At 45.5% G+C, this 23873-nt stretch overlaps 1 protein-coding gene and 1 non-coding gene across 6 annotated transcripts in view; both read left to right on the plus strand.

Moving 5' to 3' along the window:
* The window catches only part of LOC139050375 (uncharacterized), a 412530-nt gene that overhangs the window by 376523 nt on the left and 12134 nt on the right, over positions 1–23873 (plus strand). For 4 of the 5 annotated variants that reach the window (XM_070526633.1, XM_070526632.1, XM_070526635.1 and 1 more), the window contains 6 exons: positions 706–858; positions 4512–4713; positions 7009–7112; positions 15005–15207; positions 20342–20510; positions 21877–22158. In XM_070526633.1, coding sequence (XP_070382734.1) covers positions 706–858; positions 4512–4713; positions 7009–7112; positions 15005–15207; positions 20342–20510; positions 21877–22158 — 1113 coding nt within the window. The remainder of the gene's footprint in view (positions 1–705; positions 859–4511; positions 4714–7008; positions 7113–15004; positions 15208–20341; positions 20511–21876; positions 22159–23873) is intronic. The other variant, XM_070526636.1, reaches the window with a different exon arrangement.
* Positions 8113–8185, plus strand: TRNAS-UGA (transfer RNA serine (anticodon UGA)). The gene has a single exon. It is a non-coding gene; the product is annotated as a tRNA-Ser (tRNA).

A 23873-nucleotide genomic window follows, 5' to 3' on the forward strand; every position in this document is an offset into this window, starting at 1 on the left:
TACGATGTGAACAGACGCTGTGCTGAGGGGTGTCAAAAATATTTCGGTAAAAATAAGTTTCAGAATCTTGGTTCCCTTTCTGGAGCCTATAATGAAGTATCTGTCAAGGTATCTGCTAATACAACTGACATTGCGGTAGTACAAGCGAGCAGTTTTACAACATCTGGTTTGTTACTGTATTTGCTTATTTCACGTCCGGTAGTGTTTATGCTTGCGCGCTTTGTTAATTCGAAAAAAGAAGAAGTGGTACAACAGTTTTCATTGACAATTTCCTTGGCGAAATGAGGGTCGTGTCTAAACAAAAATTTTCATAAGTAAACCGCCGTAGCTTGATTTATAGCATAAATGGATTGGCGCCTGAAGTCTGAAATATGGCGCATCACGGACGAATAATCGTAAGCCCCTGTGGGTGTTCTTTTCCATGCACTGCGCCAAGCGGTAAATTGACTTGCTCGTAAGCCTTTACTTCCGGTTGCCTAGCTGCTACTCAAAAATGGCGTTGAAACAGAAGCTACAAAAAATGTACGTGGCGCTGTCATCACCCACCAAGTCACAGTGTATCGACAATACTTTCTGTGGATTTCATCATCATCATAGTTGCCATCGCTTGTAACACTTCAGAGCACCAGTACACAGCGCAGGAAATATTGAAACTAATAGTAAGGGACAGCTGCTGAAAAATGTGAATTTCGCGCTACCTTACAGTGCTCCAAAGGGACTTCCACCACTGGAACCATGAAGGCTCGCATCGAAGATCGCGTTATCTACTCACCATACCCGCATATCGACATCCCTGTGTGCTCATTTTATGCCTTGGCAAAAGAGAAGTTGCTGATTAACCCCAACAAGGTAGCTCTGGTAAGAACATTGTTCCTGCGGTGTTTTACGGGTAGTGATACTCGCAGATTCAGTCACGTTTATGAGGTTTACGTGAGAGGAATAACGGCGAAACAGATAGTCGCTAAGTAAGTAAGCTCATGAATTGAGACAAAACTCAAGGATTTTACACAAAGCATAGCGAACTTAAATTACACGTAATTGGCCTCATTTCGCCTGTTGTGTACATAATACGTAAGTTACATAGAAATGAAATGGTATAAAGGAAGCGTAATTTTTTCTTAAGCAACAATTTTGGTATGTAACTATCATTTCTGAATTATATGATCCATGGCACCCATTCTAACTCGAATAAAATCGAACATGAAACGATCTTAGCTCGTTTAGCTCTGCCTTTCATCACAGCGCGTCTTGTGCCGGATGGCTGCACGAGGTGTTATTGCACTGACATCTGTGATGAGGAACCTAGGGAAATTTCCTAAATTTAGGGAATTTAGGCTTTGTTTAGGAGAAAACAAATATTTGCAGACATTTAGGAATTAATTTTGCTAGGGCGTGGAGGAAAGAAAAATTCAGATACTTAAGAAACCACCACTGCCACAATGCGATGACTGATACATAGAAGCTGTCGGGACAGCGTGGTTTGATTTCAGGCGCCGCAACTTACCTTCGGAATAGCCTGCGAAATGTGACTTATGATCGCGCTGCTGCGCAGTGAACTAACCTCGCCATGTAAACAGCAAGGTGCGGATCTCCCGGTCTCATTAACAAAGCACAGCTACTGCGCTATTACCACTTGCACTTCTGACTGTGCTGTCGATGTATGTGGTCTTTGAAGAAAATATTTATGCGGGACTAACAAAACCATCGCTGTTGCGATAAGAGACAAAGCACACAGGTATAAGCTGACACATACATGTATCTAGCGTTGCACGACATGGAGGGGCACAGACAGTGTCACCTTCGACGTTGTCTCATTGTGGATTCCTAGTGGTCACGAGTTTGGGCGCAATTTACCATTTAGGACGTGGGAGGAGTGTGAGTCAACGGCCCTTCTGCGGGATCCGCTGGGAATCACTTGTTAGCGTATAAGCGCAGTGGGGAGAATATTGCATAGTACATATTTTACGAGTTACGTTCCCAAAGTAAGCTCCGTTATTTATGTTCACACGGAAACATTATTGCAAACAGAAATATACCATGTCATCATAAAACATACACCAAACAGCGCCTGTGTGTTTCACGTCTCACTTTCGTCCTTGTCTTTTTCACACGCTATATGCCTCACGATACACCCTGCACTACTTTTCAACACAGTCGCTGCCGACATTCAGACATTTGCCGTAGCGTGCAATCAGTTTGAAGAAACCTGGTAAAACTCGGTGCCCTGCGATGCAAGCCCTCCGACATGACCTGTTCGCCCTAAACGACATGTAGGTGGTCATGGATGACAGACACACTAGTCACACCTATCCATTCATACCGAATACCAGCACGCACTTCCATTGGCAACCACACTGTCAGCACACGTCTGTCTGGCATCCTGATTTGTACTCGAATAACCTCGTGCACGCCGGTTTGCTGCTGCTCCTTCTTCTTCGACACTCTGCGCATGCGTCATACCTTCTCCGCTGAAGCTCATTCCGCCATTGAAACAGCAAAAAGGAAGGCTTCTTATGGCAATTATTTGTTTCAGCTGGTGTACCATCTTCTCTTTTTAAAAATCTCTACGAGAGCGCTCGGTACAGATGGTTACCCACCGATGCTGAAACGTGTGGCCCTGGTGTTTCTTACTGGGTTAATCCCGGTTGTTCATTAAAAGGCCCCTCACATGGCTCCATAGAAAATTTTGATTAAACACTGCAAGTTGTTACGCGTCCTCTAGACAGTGTTCTGCCACAAAACTTTTTCAGATCGGCTCAATAATAGCCAAGATAGAAATATTTCAGTGTGGCAGATACGTGATCGATATACAGCTTACTTTCGGAACGTCCCTCGCACATCGATGTCGTGAACTGGCACACTGTTCTAACATTCCTTTATTCTATAATGGCTGTATATTTCTTAGCGGATTCCATTTCTGTCTTGGTAGTTTCTTGCAGTGCTAGCTTGGTTTGCATGTAGAGCGACGTATAAACATGCCGACGTCTGCTTAGGCGAATATGGGGCCTCAAGTAGGAGACCCATATACCCCCATATCCACGAACTTAAGCACCATCATAAGAAAATAGGTGAATCTAGGCAATTTTCTCATGCAACATTAGAAAACCTGGCTTCGGAGGTTCTCTCTCTCTCTCTCTCTCTGTGTGTGTGTGTGTGTGTGTGTGCGTGTGCGTGTGCGTGTGCGCGTGTGTGTGTGTGTGTGTGTGTGTGTGTGTGTGTGTGTGTGTGTGTGTGTGTGTGTGTGTGTGTGTTTGCGCGCGCGCGCGTGTGTGTGTCTGTGTGTATATACATGTGTGTGTCTGTGTGTGTATACATGTGTGTATACATGTATACATGACTCAAATGAAGGTCTCAAACAAATTAGTTGCGCATTCAGTGCATATACACCCGGCGATATGAAAAGAAGCCAGAAATTCTCCGATATTATTGTCTCCGGCTTCCTTATTTAATATGCTGTACCATGCTTAATGCTGTGGTGCCAGCCATGTCACTGCCGCTAAAGGCTTGCTCACCTTTATGTGTTTGTTGCAAAATTTTCAACGTAGATATCAAAATAGTGCTTTTCGAAGTTATGGCCGCCGAATAAACAAGCGCAGACCGCAATTGTCACGCTTCAGACCAAATTTATAGTTCCAGCACTGAACTTAAGTTCCCCCTTTGCATTTCCAATAACAACCGAAGTTAAGACAAAAAATAATAAAATTCTGGAATGGGTTGGGCGGCTTCCATCTTTCTTACAGCGCGCAGTGAGGTGTAGCGGCTGCATAAACGAAGTGTGGCTGCACAAATGCAACAGACTGCAGAGTGGTTGTGAAAGATTGCAGAGGGAAATGCTTTACTAGCGATACGCTAATTATCACACTGCACAAAAATTTTTTATATAAATGTGCAACTTAATTCTAGACCACTTCAAAAACTTCGAGTAAATGCTGGACGGCGCTAGCATTCTGACAGATAAGCAGGCATTTCAATGTTGCTACGACCTGTTCCGTGATGCCGTGATGTCCTCAATGTAAACAGTTGTCCCGAAACTATGATTAATATTGTCTTGACTGAATACGTTTTCGCTCAAGTAGCAGCTACAGGTTGTTTGTATATAATACCCGCTTACAGTCAGATTCCGTAAGCGAATCCTCCTGATCTCATTGTTCTAGCAGAAATACAAAATAACTCGTATAAAAGAAAGTTTGACTTGTACAAACGGTGCAAATTGGCACTTGTTATATGACAGCCTAGAGCAACCCTGCTAGCTACACAAGGAGCGTTATGCAGGCAAACAAATTAATACCGTACACTAAGCACGTAGAAAGTCAGTACCATATGTATAGTCCTCTTCATTTCTCTTTAGATGTTAAGATCCACTTCGTTCACGTACAAAAGTGTCGTGTGGACGGCGCAAGATGGGCACTAAAGCCTTTCAGTGTCAACATTTCTGACCATTGAATACCATCTCTGTACTGAACATCGCTTAACTGTTTGTAAGTCACCCTTTGTATCACAATTACTTACAGGTCGACGACAATCTCACCCTCACACGTGCCGAGGTTCTGGCAAGCATGCAGCGTTATGCCATCGGTTTCCGGCAGAATGGCATGCTTCCCGGCGACCATGTCTGCATTCACGTGAATAACAGCGTGGAAAATCTCATAGCCATATATGGTTGCATCTTGGCGGGCGCAACGGTTTTCCTGGCCAGTTCCTTGCTCACCGAACGTAAGGAGACGGTCGTGAGGCAGTCGTTTCCCTAGCCCATGATTTCAGAGTTACATGTCCTCTGGCGAAAGTGAACAGCCTTTTTTTTTCTAAGTGATTTACGAGGCTCGGTTCGAGCGCGATTTTCCTGAAAGCTCTTGCTTTCAACAGAGAAACAGCGATGAGAAATACCTGTACCATGCATTCATGTACAATGCGAATTCGCTCCTTAGCGCAGGTGTCTACTTGCTATCAAATATAAATAAAACTCTGGTCTTTCACGTGTCAAAAGCGCGGTCCCATTAGGAAGCACACCATAATGAGGGGCTGCGGAATAAATTTTACCACGCATTGTTGGTAATGTGTGCAGAAATCTGAGTACACTAATCTTTTTTCTTTCATTTTTTATGCGACGGCCGCGGCGGCGATCGAGCCGGTGACCTCGAGCTTAGCAGCGTAACGCCATAGCGTCTAAGCTACTGCGGCGGCTGCTTGTAATTAAGATGTAATCAAGTTGTAATGAAGTGTTATAATGAAAAAAGTACAGCGGTCCCTGAGCAAGACAAGGTTTAGAAGACCTTTTGTATTCCCCACGAGCTCCTTGGTCACTGGTACGGACGAGAGTCCATCGAAAGCTGTTTGTGCCCTTAGTGAGGTTACACAAAGGGCAGACATCCCGCTGATGTGCTACCAGCGTTGGTTTCAATCAGAAAAGGCCAGCCGCAAATAGATGGGCAGTCGATGAACAATTATTTTATTGGCTTTATTGGCTTCTTGGTGTGCATTACACAAGGCTGTAAGTAAACCACGGAAGAGGCTCCGACACAGTTGGTGCAAAATCAGCAACGGATGTACGCGCTTGGAAAACTTATGGAGCCACACAAAGTCGAGAAGCTGTGACATTTAAGGTGTGGGAGGTCTATGGTAAGTGTAGAGTGCTGATTTAATTAGCTTCAGGCTTGCGTTTGCTCGTACTTAAAAAGCGTTTACACAAAGGGAGTATCTCCAAAGAAAAAATCCTCGCAAACATTTTGAACGAATGCCTGCAATAAATTAGCTTTAATTGATTGAGATTATCTTTCCTTCAAGACTACCCATCCCGAGTCATTTCGTATGCAGTGCTGCAAAGACTACTGTCCTATACTTGCACGCCGCTGCCTTCCGCGACTCATGTAATGCCTAAATCTGTACGGTTCGAACGAGTGCTCCCGCGCAACTTAATTCTGCGCTAATTTCTGCTGTTGTGTCAGCGCTGCCGTCAACGCGAAGTTTAAGTGTAGCGCACCAATTTTACTTAACGTGCGCAGACTGCTGTGCACCCACAACCCATAACAGTGCCTCAAAGCTGGCGAGCACTGGATCACGAGCAAGCTTGAGGCCGAAATTGAGTGCAGCCCTAGCAAACCATAGCTAGTCTGCTGAGTCGGAGAAGTTCACTGCACTAATACAAAAGGAAAGGTGAAACGTAATGGCATGACAGTAACAAATCACAATCCTAGGTTATTCCACGACCGTCCGAGTGGTAGCCGTCGCGACTCCATTTCCTTTCTAAAATTTATATCGCATGTTCTACCAATGCATCTCACGCAATTAAAGAAAAATAGTTCCACGAAATACGTCGGTGAGACTAGCGTTGTTTTGTTAGCAGTCGCCTTGCGCATGCCTATCAACGTGTCTGCCTTATTAAATAGCTAAGCAGTTAAATTTAGTTGCCTGCAGTTAGATTTGGTTTAAATATTTGCGTATAAGCTCGAATGCAAAATTTGCGTCGCGTTCGGAAACATCATGTTGAATAGTTTCCTGCTTGCTACCTTTCCTCTAATAATTTTCCGCTTCGGAATGTTCGGGCGCAAGGCGCAGAGAAAAATGCCAAGCGAAGTAGGCCCCACACGTTGGACGTGCAAGACAGAAGACCTGTCTAAAGTGATTTCAAAATTCCGAGTCTACCCAATGGCTGGCTTAGTGACCGCGAAGAAATGACAAGGCGACAGCGCAGTCGTTGGATGCTGCAACGAGCAAGCATGCGCGTCACGTTCTTCGATAGAGCATTGCGCAGCGGCTTAGCGTGACAATATGGAATATCGCTCAAGCGAAGCAGAGGAAAGAAAGCTGAAGTAACACAACGGCATCGCTATTTTCAACGTCCTCTTGATGCGTCCCTGCGAATTCTTATTAGGCCTATCAGTGCATCGTTTAACACATTGATACCAAATGCGGTTTCCTCTTGGATCCAACGCACGATATTCAACTGTCAGCTATAATTTACCTGATAGTGTAGATTTATAGAATGAATCGTACTCTATGTGCTATGTGCAGATGAGCTGCGATACGAAGTGGAAGACGGCGACTGCATACACGTCATCACCGACGAGCCGAATGCAGAGAAGGTTAGGAAAGCAGTTGCGGGCTTAAAGCTGAAGGTGAGTCGCAGCGCATTTGCAGTGTTTGTAGGCGCCTGTGAATGCTAAGTGCGCAAAAGGAACGCACACCTTGCCCCATTTTCAACGGTGATTGTCTGTAATGTTACGGCGCCGTAGCCGAGCTTTATATGAATAACATCGAGAGGTAGAAATAGCACCCGATTTTCACAGCGAAGCTGTTTGCCCGACAGACCTGTGTGAATGAGCCGTATGCGCCTCCTCATAAAGAGGAGGGGGGCGTATCTGGGCTGGCTAACGTCTGTGCAGTGAACAGAAAATATAACGAACGATAGTACGGTGTAGGACAAGGGAAGGACATGTGATTTCACCGCGCGCATCGCTTACGCAGTGGGGGCTGGCTGCATCTGCTGTCGTCTGCCCTCGATACAATAACGTGGCAGTTGTGGCGGGAACACACGGGGAGGTGCGCCGAAGTGGCCGCCATGGTGTGAAAGAACCGGATTGTGCATTTCAGAAGTAGACCATTGAAACAGTTGCAACTCCAACAAAAAAATGGGAAAAGTGGAAAGACCACGCATTGTGCGCACGGCCGAAGAACAAGCCGAGTACGAGGAGAGGCGTCGGCAGCAGAGACGCTACTATAACCAACGACGACTTGGCTTTGCTAAAGTAGAGGGAGCGGCCAGTGACTTTGCCTCCGAAAGACGTCAGCAACAGCAGATGCGAGAGTCTAATCGTCAATAAACCCACACAAGCCACCTGAAGGCATCAATGTTGCCGAATTCGAGACTCTCTGCAATAATCTAGAAGAAATAGGGGTTAACCGAAGGGCTCGCTTTCATTAGTAGTACCATAAGAAGCTAAAAAACACCCGGTTGTCGGTTGCCTTCACCCAAAAAAGGTCACGTTCTCGTGACGCCTGCGGCAGAAAGGATGTTCTACACCCACCGCCAAGATATGCGAGTGGGGGCGCTGGCTAACACTCCCAGGGTTTTACTAGGGAAACATAAATACCCAAGAAAGCGGGTGGGGAAACGGCGCCGCTGTAGCTCAATTGGTAGAGCATCGCAGGTGAAATGCGAAGGTCGTGGGATCGTTCCCCACCTGCGGCAAGTCAATTTTTCGTCCACTTTCATTTCCATGAATTCATCGTTTCTTTATTTCATTTATTAGGCGCAAGTAATTTTCTCTATGCTGTCCTTTGTGTCAGTGTTTGTTGGCTTCTTATGATATCACAAATAAAAATCGGGTCCCTCGGTTAACCTCCTTTTCTTCTCGTTCAGGCATTTAGGTCACGCAGTGCGTACCAACTATGCAAGAGTGCCCAGAAATGAGGTCATTCGAAAATTCGGTTTCTTTCTGATTCATTAAATATACTTCTGGCTCACAAAGAGGCGGAATCAGTATGCATGTGATATGCCTTGACTAACTCTCAGGTCATTTGATTGCTATTTTTAGAGCGATCGCTCTGCTACTCAGGGTACAAACCCACAAAACGCCTGGTGCCATAAATCTTACCTTCAAGCCCAGCCAAAGTCAAACTGCGACTTAGCCTGCCAGATAAACTGAGACCGCCGGCTGCTGCGTACGCCACGCCGGTGCCCGTATCTTGAAAGCCATCTGCGATGTGTAGAATGTGCGCCGAGTGCTGGTAGCTGCGCATGCGCTGTGCTTTCGACACTTAGTTCCCGTCGCAGCGAGGCCAAGCATGAAGGTCAATTCGCTCGCTGCTGCTACCGCGCCGAGCAGCTTCTGTGTCTTTCCCAAAGCAAGCAAAAGCGCGCAATCACTCGACAAACTTCGTTTAACCACGTTGAACCACGCCAAATTTTGGAAAAGCACTTTGGTTTGGTAAAACAGGAAGTCGCAATGGCAGCGCCTGCGATGCGCCACCAGAGTTGAGCTTGTAACACTCCTAACAGAATAGTGGTGGTCCTGAACACGAGCATTTGGGCACCTTCCAGTCTTTCCGAAGTCCAATTTGCCGCGCGGTAGCGGTATGCTCCACAGCATCGGCTTTAGATGTTATCGTGACAAATATTGACACTATTGTCTACAGCGCAGGTACTACCATATCTGATATTAGTGACCACTGTCCTGTCTTTCTAAATTACGATAACGAACCACTAGATAAATATTTACGGCAGGAGCAGCTGATTATTCAACTAATAACAGCTTAGAGTATTGAATTATTCAAAAACGACACAATGAATCAAAACTGGTCCACTCTAACGGAGAAGAAAACTGCTAATGATGCTAATGATGACTTCATTAAAATTTTTATACGTATCTACGCAAAAAACTTTCCTTTCAAAACATTCAAACCTGTAAAAAAGCCTAAGGAACCTTGGGTCACCCGTGAGAATCTGAAAATGTTAAAAAGTAAAAATATCTGTTATCATTCATTCTTGCGCACACGCTCTATGCAAGTGTTGAAAAAATTTAAGAAACTTCGAAATGGACTAAATGCTGAACTCAGACGTGCTAAAGAAGCCTGTTATCGTCGTATTCTTGAAAACGCTGGTCGACAACGATGTAACGCCACTTCGAAGCTCATCAATAATATACTTCGGCGCGAAAATAAACATGCTCTGCCTGAGTCCTTAAGACTTGGCGCTCGCGATTTAACTGGCACATCACTGGCAAGCCACTTCAACAACCACTTCTTAAACGCCGTAAGTCCATGTAATGAAGATGAGGAACTGGCTGCAGGACGTGGTAATATGAAGCAAAGCATCTTTCTTGATGCAACAGATAAAAATGAAGTGTATCACACTTTCATGTGCCTAAATGATACTAAATGACTTGATGCCGATCATTTGCAGATCTCTCCTATAAAACACGTTATGCACTTCACCACAGAAGTTCTCCCACATATCTTTAACTTAATTATCGAATCTGGAGTTTCTCCAGAAGCTATGAAAAGAGGCAGAGTATCAGTCATTCTTAAGGGAGGAGATCAAAACATATAAAGTAATTACAGACCTATTTCTGTCCTTCCTGCCTTCTCTCAGTGCCTAGAAAAAATTTGCTTTGTTCGAATTACGCGGTTTTTCAATAAAGTTTATGTTCTAACAGATGATCAGTTTGGCTGTCGAAGCGGCAAGTATACTGAAACTGCACTGCTGACACTCAAAGAAGCTATGGTTGATCGCACTGAAAAAAATGAATTCACCCTCTGCATTTTTTAACTTTCAGCAAGGCCTTTGATCCCCTCGACCATACGATTATTTTGCACAAACTAGAATCAAATGGCATTCGTGGCAGTTGCTTATTTTTACTAGAATCTTATCTTCAAAATAGATTCCAGAGTGTACACATTAATAAACATAGCTCGACATTCTTACCTATCACTTGCGGTGTACCACAAGGGAGCATTCTGGGTTCCCTGATGTTGAATGGTTATATCAACGATATCGTGAACTTGGGCAGAACAGTTAAGTACGTAATATACGCAGATGATTCAACGATACTTATCTCTGACATTAACCTGCCTCATTTAATATCCAGAACTAACGACATACTTTCGGAGATTTCCTCGTGGTCAAAAATCAATAGACTAAAGATTAATCCAAAAAAACTAAAGCTGTTATATTTCATGCTAAAAATAAAATAGTGCCTGCTCACCAGCCGTTCATTCTTGATCCACAGCGAATAGATATTGTTGATACGCATAAAATACTTGGGGTTTACTTTTCATCGACCTTAAGTTGGGATGCCCACGTTAACTACCTATGTAGGAAAATCTCATCTGTAACAGGAGTCGTGTCTCACTGCCGTAGTCTGCTGCCACTCAAGGCCGAAATTCAAATATATCATGCATTGATTAACCCACATTTAAATTATTGTACGTTGATTTGGGATTTGGAACACGTATAAAATACTTGTTCTACAAAAAAGGACAATTCGCTACATTGGAAACATTGAACGTCAAGGAACCATTTGCAAATCGTTTGAAAGGTTTAGTATAGTTGAGGTTGACAACATTTACTGATACGTTTGTTGAACACACTCTACTTTTCAAACAGAGAACTCTCGGACTTTATTACAGCCTTATCGTGTCTAGAGCGCCGTGTTATTACAGTACCTACAAGAAACACCTATATATGGTCTATACCTCAATTTTGTACAACTTATAAGTATCAAATTTTGGCATAGAACGTCCCAACCACACTAAACACAGGTGAAAACACAACCATTTGCAGTAAAAAACAGTTACGTTCTTTCTTTTGTTCTATTGTTTGCTAGTAAAAGATTGAGTATCTATAAATACCCACTATACATAATATATGTGCTGCTTGTAAATCAGTCATTGAAAGCATAATTTTTTTTATTTTTTGCAGCATTTTTAGTGTATTTGTGTGAGTGATAAATATGTGGTACTATGTGTTGAAATTTGCATATGCATTTTCATGTGCATCGTACTTCAAGTGTATTCATCTGATTTATTCATATGTTGTATTGTGCATTGTAATCTGCATGTTTTTCATTTTTCCCTTTGTAAGAGTGTATCTTGGTCCTTTACCTGGGCACCTTGTATAGCCGTTGCTTGTAACGGTCACCTGGGCCCCGTCAAGCCGTTTTTACGGCTTTTAGCCCAGCTAACCTTCCAGCATATTGTCTGGTAAATAAACTTGAGCTTGAACTTGAAACACGCCTACTCAACACTGGACGAACTGCCGCGTGCGCTTGATCTGACACGGTGTTGGTGACACCTGCCGACGTTTATTGAAGAGATTACACATCCACTTAAATGATTTCTGGCCGAAAATACAACTCGTACCTGACATTGATTAGCGATTTCCTCTAGTCCATGTCCCATCCAGTGTGCATAGGGAATAACGTCTAACTCGTCTTTCTTTTTTACAGCGAAGCGGCTAAGGGCTAGTTCCACCCAAAATGTGCCCACGTGTAGACACAAAACTATCCTCATCAGGATTCGCTCTAGCGTCGCCGTCTTGTTCCACAGCTGGCTCGTTGGCGTCTCTCGGCGCTACCGTACTTGGGGCCATTCCGAAGCTAGTGCAATACCGGGCCGACCTGCGGCGAAGGTGAAGCAGGCGTTAAAGGGAAACTGAAGAGTCCGTCGAATTCAATAAGACGTTCATAAACGGATGCGGGAACCTTATAAACCATGCAGGTAAAATTTTGGGCGGGATTTTTCACTTAGGAGCGACGGAACCACCGGTTAAAACTGCAGTGTCGGTCCGCCGCCCGTCGAGCGTCGCGCGCTGTTGCTGACGCTGACGATGCGAGCGGAGACCGGAAACCGCGGCGTAGTGACGTCAGCACTTGTGTTCCGCCGTGCCTGACCGTGCCTGACCGTGCCTGACCGCGCTTGTTTCTGCGTACGTGCCGACATAATCTGCTTCACTCGACCCTGCGTTCCTTTGTTTGTGTGTATGTAGAGTGGTATTTGACGTGCGCAGCATTAATTGAGGTGGTGGGCTGATCATGCCGGCGTTCTGTGGAGCCTACGGTTGCGCGAACACCAGTGGCCACGACGATGTTCCATTGCTTCCCGCAAGACAAGAAGTTTGCAGCTAAGTGGGAGGCTGCTGTGAACGGAAAGAATGCCAAGCGCTCAAAAACAACAGAGCTGTGCCCTAACCAGTTCCGTGACGACGATTACTACCAGAGTTGATCAATAATGCGTGAATGGGTGAGAGTACGACTTGCTGCTAGCAGGCTTTCTAAACGCAGCGCGAAAATGTCGGAGCAACGAATGGCCAAAGGCGGGACGGGTGCGGGCGGACTGATGGTAACTGGTCTTGGAAGACCTTATGAATATACGCACTTGTCCGATCCTGGATTTTCATTTACTGCTAGCTCCTTCGTGTTAGCACGCTGAACGGAAGGTACATGTTTATGTCCCACCCTTGACGCAGGTTTCATCGCAAACAGCCGTTAATATTCTATACGCACGTGTGTTGTGAAACACCCTACATGCAGCTACCACATCACAGCGCAAGTGTAAAATTTGCATGTGTTTTAAAGCCGGCGCATGCCAGGCCTCTGCGCTCCCGCTCGCGTACAGAGGAAAACCAGCTGTGTCACCTAGCCGACGGAATTCGCTGCCTTTACGGCTCCGGTTACGAGTAGCATGCAGATGGTGCGCTAATGAATATCACTACACGTCCTACAAGAGTCGGAAAATTTTTCCCGCACGTAAACCGTCTGTGTAGATTGCCGACTGCTTTGGGGCAGCGCAAGAATGCCGACGATCGCATCCCTTCTTACGTTCCACGAGGAGGCATGCAGGAACATAACAGCACAGTTGTTTGCCCGGAAACAAACTCACTAGATCGCTAGATACGGCTTTGCAAAAAACGTACTCACCAAAGAGCATTTCGAACACGAGGAGATGCTAACACTTAGCTTTCGTTCGCGTCGAAAGCACTGCTTGCTACCAGCATCTTTTGCTTCTTGGAGAGGAAGGCTACGTACATGTAGGGAGCAACGCCTAACGCCTGAGAGAAACGCAACCTCTCAAAATTTACCATTACCGTCTCACCAAACCACACCACCAAACCACCTTGCACCGTCCTTCATGTGTGGCGGCAGCGGTAGGTCCCGACGAACGCCATTGTTAACGTCAAGAGGCGCCCGACCGATCACAGGCGGAAACAAGGCGCGCGAGCTGCCCCGAGTCTGCTGCTGCACTTTCCGTCGAAATAAAATCTGTTTGCGCTTTCTCTCGCTCAATTTCGATGTGATATTCTAATTCGGAGGGTTCAATACCATTACACACAGCCCTTCACTCATATTTTCTGGGAAACTCTCCAGCTTCCCTTTAAAAGCCCCCCCCTCCCCCCCCCCCCCCCATACGTGCGCCGATTCCAAAGACAGTGCAATGCCGGGCCCACCCGCGGTGGAGGTGCAGTTCGCATTAGTGGCCCACATACACAGCTTCGCTGGCGGTCCTTCTTCGCAAAGTGGAAGGGCACTGAGTTTTTTTATGCGAAAGCATGAAATGGCCCATTGAATGAAGAAGCCGGTGCCTATGCAAAACGGCACCTAAATTCTCACTACACTCGACGTCTCGTCGTGTGCGCTCCTCGACGAAGCAAAGCGGGCGGAGCAGAACAGCTGCTGCCATTCCAGGTGTTGCGTGAGGGGAGAGGGCATCGCGGCGACGGCAAGTCACCGTTGCTCTCCCTGTCGGAAGCCTGTGTTATCCACGCGTTCCTTGTCCGCACCAGCTCTTGCCTCCGTTCCAACTTCACCTCGGTAAACGCAAGGGACCTTGCTAGTACGCGTGCACACTCGAAATACATCTAGACCTGTAATTTTCTTCAGCTCGCCCTGTAACAGGTTTAATTGTAGCTACCTTTCCAAGGGCATCAAATTCGGTTGCATGAAATACTTTGGTCCTAGATCGAAAACAGCCAAGTGATACTCTGGGGCAGTGGTAGTCGTCAAGTTGAGCATTGTGCTTGCTGGAATCAGTGTTTTCTTTCTGCAGGGTAGGCCACGCGGGAAGTTGCTCGAAAGAAATCAAACGTAGACTGGCTCGTCCTTGACAACTCGTTGTACAAAAAACATTGTCGCTGCCTTCCTTTCTGGAAAGCGCCTTTCGCCCTGAGGCATTCGATGAGCAGTCTCTTCCATTCTGAACGCAGGGTCCTGCTCATTCTTCTGGTATGGCCTACCGTAGGGCGAAACCATCCATACTGTCTTTGTCGCGTTGAACATATACCTACAAATATTAACCTAGCAACTCGCTCTATTTGCTGTGCTGATTCAGGTGTAGGTGGTTCGGCAAGGACCTCCATAAGGTATGGCGTTACATGAGGCTGCATCACCTCAAAGGGCGGTCTTTCGTTATAGCATAGCGTCTTTCAGATAGAGTACTATGATCATGCAGTAAGAATTTCGATTAGTTTGGGAAGATCATGTAAAAGGTCTTTTGAAATTACTTTTCCATTCAGGGACGATTCACCGTGGGACAAGCAGCGGGCTTCGTCTCTACCTCCGAATTCTTGAAGATCGATGAAAAAGAGTTCCGCGAATGCCCCGTCGCCGATCCCAAAAACACCGTTCTTGCTGTGTGCTATACATCGGGAACCACTGGCTTGCCCAAGGGCGCTGAGGTGACTCACTTCAGTTACGTGGCGTGCTTCTACACAACCAGGTAAATAATAGTCGCTTTAACAGGTCAATGCTCTTCTTAGTTTTATTGAGAGATCGCCTAAAGGCTGTTCATTATTACGCAAATCATGGTTTTCTGCAAAGTTTAGTCAGCCAAAGAGGTGAAGTAAGCTTTTTTTTAATTATTGTTACATAGCGTCACTAACCTCCAACGCCGTTGTAGCTGCTCTGTCTGAGCACACCACTCTTGCGGCTCGCCGGCATTCTTTAGTCGAGATCATGCGCCTAGAAATATACAATAAAGCTGCTGCTACAATTTTCAAACGTGTACTGCTTGTCGGTGGAAAAGCAAGCAGCGAGTTGTAAAATATTTTGGTCGTCATGGGGAAGAACAAAAGACAGTTATGAGTAGAGACCGGAACTTTAGGCTAATTATATATTTTCTATTTTACGCCCTTATTGTGCCTATTCAACACAAAAGAACGCGTTATGGGCCTAGAAACAATTGATAGGCATTGTTATTGATGTCTCTACATACCTATATTCATGTTGGTGCCTATATTGGATTTTCAGAGGCTAAAAATGAATTTTCCTTGCTTCATGAAGAACTTTACTCATTTACAATGTTTTCACCCGGGGGTGCACTCGGCTGTATAAGCCAATTATTACCAAAAACACTGCCAGCTAACTTATTTCAGAACATTGCATTGATTTTGTTTGTCTGCAAACTTCTGTCTGTGGAACAGCGGCTTACCGGAAGCGTAATAATTTGAGTAGCCGGTTATTCAAGAGCAGTTATTGCAGTAACCAGGTGTATTACCCTTTTCTACTGTAGCCAATCTCCGGCAGTGGTAAAATCGTGAATGCCTAACCTTTTAAACGTTTCTTTCTCAAAAAACAGCACTGGCGGAGCAGGAAAGCGTGTCGTCATTAGATGGAGCGTTGCAAAATGCCGCTACAAGCGTTCATGTTGTCGTACACCTGTCCGGTAACCCTCGAACGCTGAGAATATTGTGGTCCACGTAAAACTTCCTAATCGTAGCTTCGCAACAGATGGGAGCATCGTTGTTAGAAGGGCTCCAACTGGGCTACGGGACGATGCGCTTGAAGGTGCCGTAGCTTACTTTAGCGCTAAAATCATGTTTATAGACGGCATTATCGACAAGGTTAAGGCTTGGCCACAACTCTGACCCAGGCTGTAGAGCTAATTTTGGACGTTCACAGAAAATTCACCATAACCCAATGTACCTTTTGCTAATAGAGTTAATTTGGAATGCTTTAGGGATAAGGGGTGCCAACGGGGCTACACCTCGGCACACCGCGGTTGGAACACGTCTTCCCATCAACCGCGGCCTGGTACAAGCTCGGCCTGGTACAAACAATGGACGACCACCTGATGTAAATTGGGAAAGCAGTTATTAGGATTACAAACGAAACTTCGAGCAGGCCAGTTAGCTATAGTTTACACTACTGAGTGTTCCTCGAAGAGAATAATAGGCTAAAAATGGCTGTGGCTTAGCTAAGCTTAGGATAGCCCAGGATGCCAAGCATATTAGCCTTTGTTTTAGTTGTTGAACCACTGTTTAGCTTGGTGAACTGCTGCTGCTTGGCTATATTTAGTTCGGCTAGACGAAGAAACAACTCATGCGTTACTCTGCTTCGCCTTCAAGAGTGGAACGCGACAGCGTTCCCGTCGACCCGCCAAGGGGTGTACGACAATGGGCTACGGCGCAGCGACTACGCGCCCCGCATTGGACGCGGTGAGCGTCGAGCAACGCAGCGTTCGGCGCGGCAACGAAATGTGCGCCTGAGCAAGCGACGCACGCCTGAGCCTTAGAAACAGCTCGTTTCTGAGGCAACACCGCATTCACTAGAGGCGCTTTTGTACCGCTTTGAAGCATCGTACTCGTGGCTCAGTGGTAGCGTCTCCGTCTCACAACTCGGGAGACCCTGGTTCGATTCCCACCCAGCCCATCTTGCAAGAGTTGAGCCAAAGCCACTTCTCCTCTTTCGTGACGTCACGGTGTCACGTGGTATTGAAGGCGACACCGCCGCGCCTGAGGAGCTGGGTTGTGCTCTCGTAATATGCTTCGCATAAAAGTACTTCCTACTTACCAGATGAGGATATCCGACTTACCGCGGCGTAGCCACGGCAAAAACATGGTTGACTAACCACGTGGGCGAAAACGGGAGTGGCGGTGGAGCCTGCGGCGCTGATGGCTTGCCGGTGGCAAAAGATACTCATGCCGAGTCTGAGGCAGTTCAGGTGACACGCTCATTGCACCTGATAGCACTTGCGATTCCCGTGCTCCCCCAGCGAAAGGTAGGCTCCCTTCCACTCCCGAAACCTGCTGGTGCTTGGGCCGGACGGTGCGTTTGCCGTCCATGCGATCGTCATGGCACACGAGGAATCCCCCAACGGCAATGTTTCTCGGGCAAAAATCCCGAGATTTCTGTACTGAAAGAACTGTCAAAGGTCCTGACCATCCAACATTCTGCGATTCTCTTTGCGGCATTGGATCATCAAAAATTACGAAGTACAAATCTGTGCTGCTAACTACCGTGGATGTTGAGCGTTCTGTTTCAACGTGCAAACCAATGCTTCATGAAAAAAGTGCAACATGAAATTCGAAAATTTTGAGATGGTGCTTGTTTCTTACTGCCTCCTGAACTTTTCTCTGGGTGTCTAATCACAGCAAATTTTAAACAAATCTTGTAATCTGCGCAATTTGCCTCATTCCATTTTATCACGAAACTAAAATGATTTTTATGAAACCGGGTTTTAGTGCGCTGTTTCGCACAAAATGCATAATTTCCTCTAAGGTGCACCTGAACGAAGAAGAGCAAGTGTTGGTTCACTATAGTCGAAATACTGTCTCACTTCCTAGTTTCTTGTGTGTACTTATTTATCTTTATCGGGCAACCACGTTTCACCACCTAACAAATGTTACTGCACAGCGCAGGACGCGCCTGCATGTATCGGAAATTTCTGTTGTCGATGGTTCTATTCGCTGTCTGTGACTGAACATTGTGTAATCTGATTGCATGTGTGCGCGATGCGAATAATGTAGAACTTTGTGCAAGGTGCGCGGGTCCCACTGATTACTCTGGAACATTCGACGAGTGATGTACAAAAGCCGAAGCGCTTGACCCGCTGATCATATTTTGACGATCGCCGACTGTGTTCGCCGTTGTCCCCGTTCTTTAATTGTAACCTGTTTTTGTGGGCACAGGTTCGCCCAAAAACAGTTAGTTTCGTTTTTCAGAGTATTGCTACTGTGTTCTTCATACGTCACTCCACGTGACAATAGAAAATGCATGAGCACTGCCATAGCGCAGCACGGCCAACTGAATCACATCGCCCGGATAATTATTTTTGTAGCGCCAGACATCAGTGCAGAATCACAGCAGCGGCTTCGACAAGCAAGCATGATGTCCAGAAGCGTTTACAGAAGCCGCACTTGCTGAAACATTGTGCGATCATATGTTCAGTTGCATGGGAAAAGGGCAGGGTTCCCTGGTAGCTTAACGCCTTTAGATTACGTTGTTAGCGAGTGTTGAGGTTGAGGTAGTGGGTTCAATTCAGACCACGGTGGCCACATTTCTAACGGGCGAAACGGAAGAGCGCTCGTGTACCTAAATTTATCAGAATGTCTAAGGAACGAAGGTGGTAGAAATTTTTTTCAAGACTGCCACCCCACCCCCAACTCCATGCCTCTTAATTATATCATGGCTACGGTCCACAAAACAGAATATTTTTTTTATTTTATAGCACAGTCATTTATCCGTCTACAAACGTTCTTATCTGCACGCACAAATGATTCATTAAGTTGGTCATCTATAACAAGGTTAATTGCAGCAGTCTTCCTGAACACCAGACGCTTGTTCCAGTTCATGAAATGTTTAAAAACTACGCTGTTTGTGGTTTCCATGCGTTGGTTATCATCGAGCAGCGAAGCATCAATACCCGCCACGTCGGATCAGTTTCAATACCCTATCAAGCTTGAACGACAAAGCAGAATGCAAGTAACATGTTGCATTGGCAACATGTTCATTGTACAGCATAAAATCTGGTTTCCTAGTTTCGGAAGACACCACATTTCGTAAACCTAATTTGCCAAGGATATGCCGAGGAGCCACTATAATATAGCTAGAGCCCTGCCGCTTCTCAACATTCTGCATCATGCCTATTAACCGGCAATCCCTAATGGCAGCGTTTTAAAGCGAAGCTTACATTTGTTTTGCTTCTCACTGCTGGTGGCTCCTGTTGGAGCCTGGCTGTTGCTCTCTTGCTGAGTGAACAACTTGAGCCTCTGGCTCTGTTGCACTGGATATTTACCGGAAAAGACAGCGAAGGTCACTGATTATGTGCCACTTGGTATAAACCAATTCTCGGCTAATATGCCGGAATGGGTATGTGCAGTGCCCGAACAACAAAACACATCCACAAACAAATGCAGCAGTCGGCTTCAGAACCTTCCGAGTGTGGACATACAACTAAAGAAAACTAGGGCCAAGTTTTCATCATAGACGAAATCGAGACGCTTTGCCATTTCCGTGAACATCAACAAGTGTGGAAAAGTGATGAATTAAAAATAGGGCGAGGTTTAGTCAAAAATGAAATCCAGACGATCTGCCATTTCGGTGAACATCAACGACAGCCTCGTTATTACTATTACCTACATGTGAGCGGTAAGGCTATTTTTTTTCTTAGTATCAAAAGCGTCTTTTTTGCGATCTTTCTGTGGCGCATAGACTCGTACTTCAGTTGGATAGATTTTTAAGGAAGCTGCTCTTTATCTATGCAATCTGAAATCGGACTCGTTAAGCGATCCAAAGTTACGCTGACGTTGGCCCTCAATTCGTTGAGAAAGGTCAGCAGCATGGCGCGTCAGTAGCATAACATCAGATTAAAACCCCATGTTCTACCTCAGCTCCACTCCGCTTTTCGGTCGGCTATTCGAAACGAGTTTCATTTTGCCATAAATATTTTAGAAGGTCATCTTCCTGTCACGCTTAGTGCATTTACAGTAGTTTTCTCGCACACGCAAGGAGCAGTGTCATTGCTGGAAGGACCAACGTCTGAAGATCTAAGAACACGTTTGGCTATTACACTAGCAAGTCGTAAGCATCGCCATTTTGTGGTGGGCCACTCATTCACATCTCTTTCTGTGCAGGATGCACGTGCCCTGGGGAGAGCCAGACATCCTTCTTGGCTTGAACCCGATCACCCATCAGGCGGGCATGCTGTACGGCATGATAGCTGTTCTTGACGGCGCAACGTACGCACTTGTGCCAGCGAACATGACCCCTCTACAAATAATGGACGCTGTCGACAAATACAAGGTTGAGTTGTCTTCACGTTTTTGTCTTTTCAAGCAAAGTTACTAGGACGTCAAATTTCCTTAGTTCGCCTTTAGTTCTTTTTCGTAACAAGGCGGTTCCTGAGCTAAAGTGCGCGCTCACAAGTGGCAATGTCAATCCATCAGTGAACTGGTAAATAGTAAGACGGGATATGAGATGTCGGCTAATGTGTTGAACTAGAGTCCCCTCCAACTGCACTGTTTATTGAGCGCTTTTGACAATTCAGCAAAAATATTCAAACCTGTTTAAGATATTAGGGTATAACGTCTAAAGCGTTTTTCTTAGGCTAAAGAAGGTTTTCAGGAACTTATTTGCAGGTCATCAGCTGCGATTGATTCTATTTCTTTAATATACAATGTGCTTTCGTGCTCGCTCTTTAACAAATTTCGGCCAACGGAGGCGAGGAAGTGGCAATCGCATGGAGTCCTTGATAATTTAACACAATGACGCTGTTCAGCGGCAATCAAAAGGCAGTGGTCAATGGTTCATCTCCTCATCCAAAGACTTTCTTACGGTCTACACATCTATGAAATAAAAGGAGTCACGTAAATCTCCCTATAGCTTCTTGAAACTGCCTGCATGGCTTCCGTTTAAGCTGTCGCGGTATGAAATATTTGAATACTCTGGCATACTGACAAATAACAATACTTCAAGTCTTAATCTCCTCGAATCATTCAGCATGACTTCAGACAGTTTGTCCCACGCAACAAGCGTCACAAAACAGTGGGATCTTCTACATGACGTCACGTATTCAATCAGCATACCGGACCGTATCCTTGACCTTACATTGATTCTTGGGTGTTTCACATCTACGGTATATCTGAACCGAAACTCACATTCGACGCTGCTTCGCAATCTCGATTCGAGTGCTCAATATATCACACAAAAAAAATGCTTCTCCCTTTCTTGGCCACTATTCTTTCTGTTATGCATACCAATCCAAACTTGGCTAAGCCTATTGAAGCATTGCTTTTTGTTTGCCCAGTTGAACAAGAACTATGCGGTTTTTTGTGAACACATAAATGCAAGTCATGCACTGCATTGAAATGCATAATCTCAAAAGGATGTCTCACAGTCACGATAGTGTGAGCGAGTCCTCCTATTGGTTCTTATGTCGTTGAATAACATCACGGCGAAGCGCGGTAAACGCAGGAAAATAAATTCAACAAAATGTTCGTGTTTCCATGACAGTAAAAAACATGGAAATAGAGCTAACATGAAAAATATGAAATAGCCGTGGGTGCCCCCTCCCCCGCCCATTTAAAGAATAAGTAACCGAAACTGAAAGAGCCACATCAAAAGCTTGGTTGGAGAGTTTGCTCACGCTGTGGGTTTCAACCTCCTGCAGGCGACGGCAGCACAAATGTTCCCAGGCAGGCTTCAATCTCTGGTGCGTGAAATGCGGCGCGCTGGCAGAACGTTGCCCAGCATGCGGGGCATCGGCGCGGGTGGCAGCTTCCTTTCGACGCATTTGGCCGAAGAAGCTCGTAGAGTGTTCGGTGGTCTAGAACTCCTGGTGCACGTGTATGGAACTACCGAAGCGTGCTGCTGTGTTACTTCTCAGCCTAAGAGCAAAGAGCTCAGCATCAGCGCTGACGTCGGCTTCCCTGCTACGAATGTTACAGTCAAGGTAAGAGGCACTCCATGCCACCATTCTCAATACGAAATCAATATATTCGTTTACTTGGGGCGATTTGGACTTATCTATTAAGAATAATCATTTGAGGCTGTGTGGAAGTTTTGAAAGTCGCTTGCGGTCGATAGCCTGATTCTTGTCCTCTAGCACTATTATTTCAGGAGGCGGACATTACTATCCCGAGAAATCAAAATGCACATTCAACGAATTTACGAAAATTCACTGAATAGCTTCGTCGTTCATTACTTTACACTACTTGCTGCAATTTACGAATTGTAGTCAGTGAGCTCTGCAGAACGCATCCACTTGCAATGAATTTCCAGGATGACACCAGTCTCTGGATAGTATTTTCAAAAGTGTGGAATGAAATACGTGGGCGTTCCAATTTTGTTCTTCAATGCATAAAAGAGAGTTTGTTAAAAAAAACTGAGCGGGACAACAGTGCATTTTTATGGCAAGTTTAATGGCGCATATTTCGAAACTGGTGTCATTCTGTAAATTCAGTTAAAGTGGATACAGCTTGCAGGCTCACCAGCTATCACTTGTAAAATTGCATGATCTGCTGCAAAGTATTTAGTCCAAACGATAGTTAGTGGATGTTTTTTTATTAACTTAATATGTGTTTATAGTGGATACAGCTTGCAGGCTCACCAGCTATCACTCGTAAATTGCATGATCTGCCGTAAAGTATTTAGTCCAAAAGATAGTTAGTGGATGTTTTTTTTATTAACCTAATATGTGTTTACATTTCTGTTGCAAGCAATATCCGCCTCTGAATAAACCAGCTCAAGGACTACAATTATGTTATCTCCAGCAGGCTATTTGAAAGAATTCTTTTAATCTATATAAGGTCACCCTGTATATCAATGTAGCCCGTTCCACCTACAAGGAGAGTAGTTTGGCCTACTTTCTATGTGCTCGCATTCGTTTTATACTCGTCATTCTAACTTCTTGATCCGACTCTCGTCATGCCGTCATAGTCACGCCTTCTACGCCAACCCACTGGTCCAAGTTGCCTAATAGCTAAGCACACTACCTGCGTGCTAATGGTCATCATGCTGTCATAGTCATCGCGTCGTAGCCGTTGCGACGCCATTGTATCAGGTTCGTTATCCGGTTTTCGCCATACCATCGCCGTCTCAGCATCCTCCTTCAGTGGTCATGCAGCCGTCGCCACACCATCGTCGTCGTAGAGGCTTCCTGATACAGTATTCGGCACGCCATTGCTGCCATAAACTCATCGTGTTCCGATTGTTCTCATACCGTTGTGATGCCATAGTCCTTTTTCTGTTGTAGTTATGCAGTGACCCACATGCATTCGTTCTCCTACCATTGTCATCATGCCGTCGTCGACGTTGCATCGTCGTCTTCTAGCTTCATGGTTTAATTCTCGGCACGCCGTCGTTGTCACACCATTGTCGTCATGCCGACCTGGTCATCTCTCCGTCGTCATTTCATCGATGTCAGTCCGTCTTTCACATGCTGTTGTACTCAAGCTGTCGTCATTAAAGCTTCATACATCACCATCGCCAGCGTATTTCATGTCCACTGCAGGACGAAGGTATCGTGATCTTGATCATGCCGCCGTTATTGTGCAATCGTCGACACTGCGTCTTCGTCAAACATTCGCTATCATGCATCCGTTGTCATAATGTCATCAACATAATGTCATGTTCGGACCATCGTTGTCACTCCAGCTTGCTTATCAC

The sequence above is a fragment of the Dermacentor albipictus genome, chromosome 10, assembly GCF_038994185.2.
Source record: "Dermacentor albipictus isolate Rhodes 1998 colony chromosome 10, USDA_Dalb.pri_finalv2, whole genome shotgun sequence".
Lineage (NCBI taxonomy): Eukaryota > Metazoa > Arthropoda > Arachnida > Ixodida > Ixodidae > Dermacentor > Dermacentor albipictus.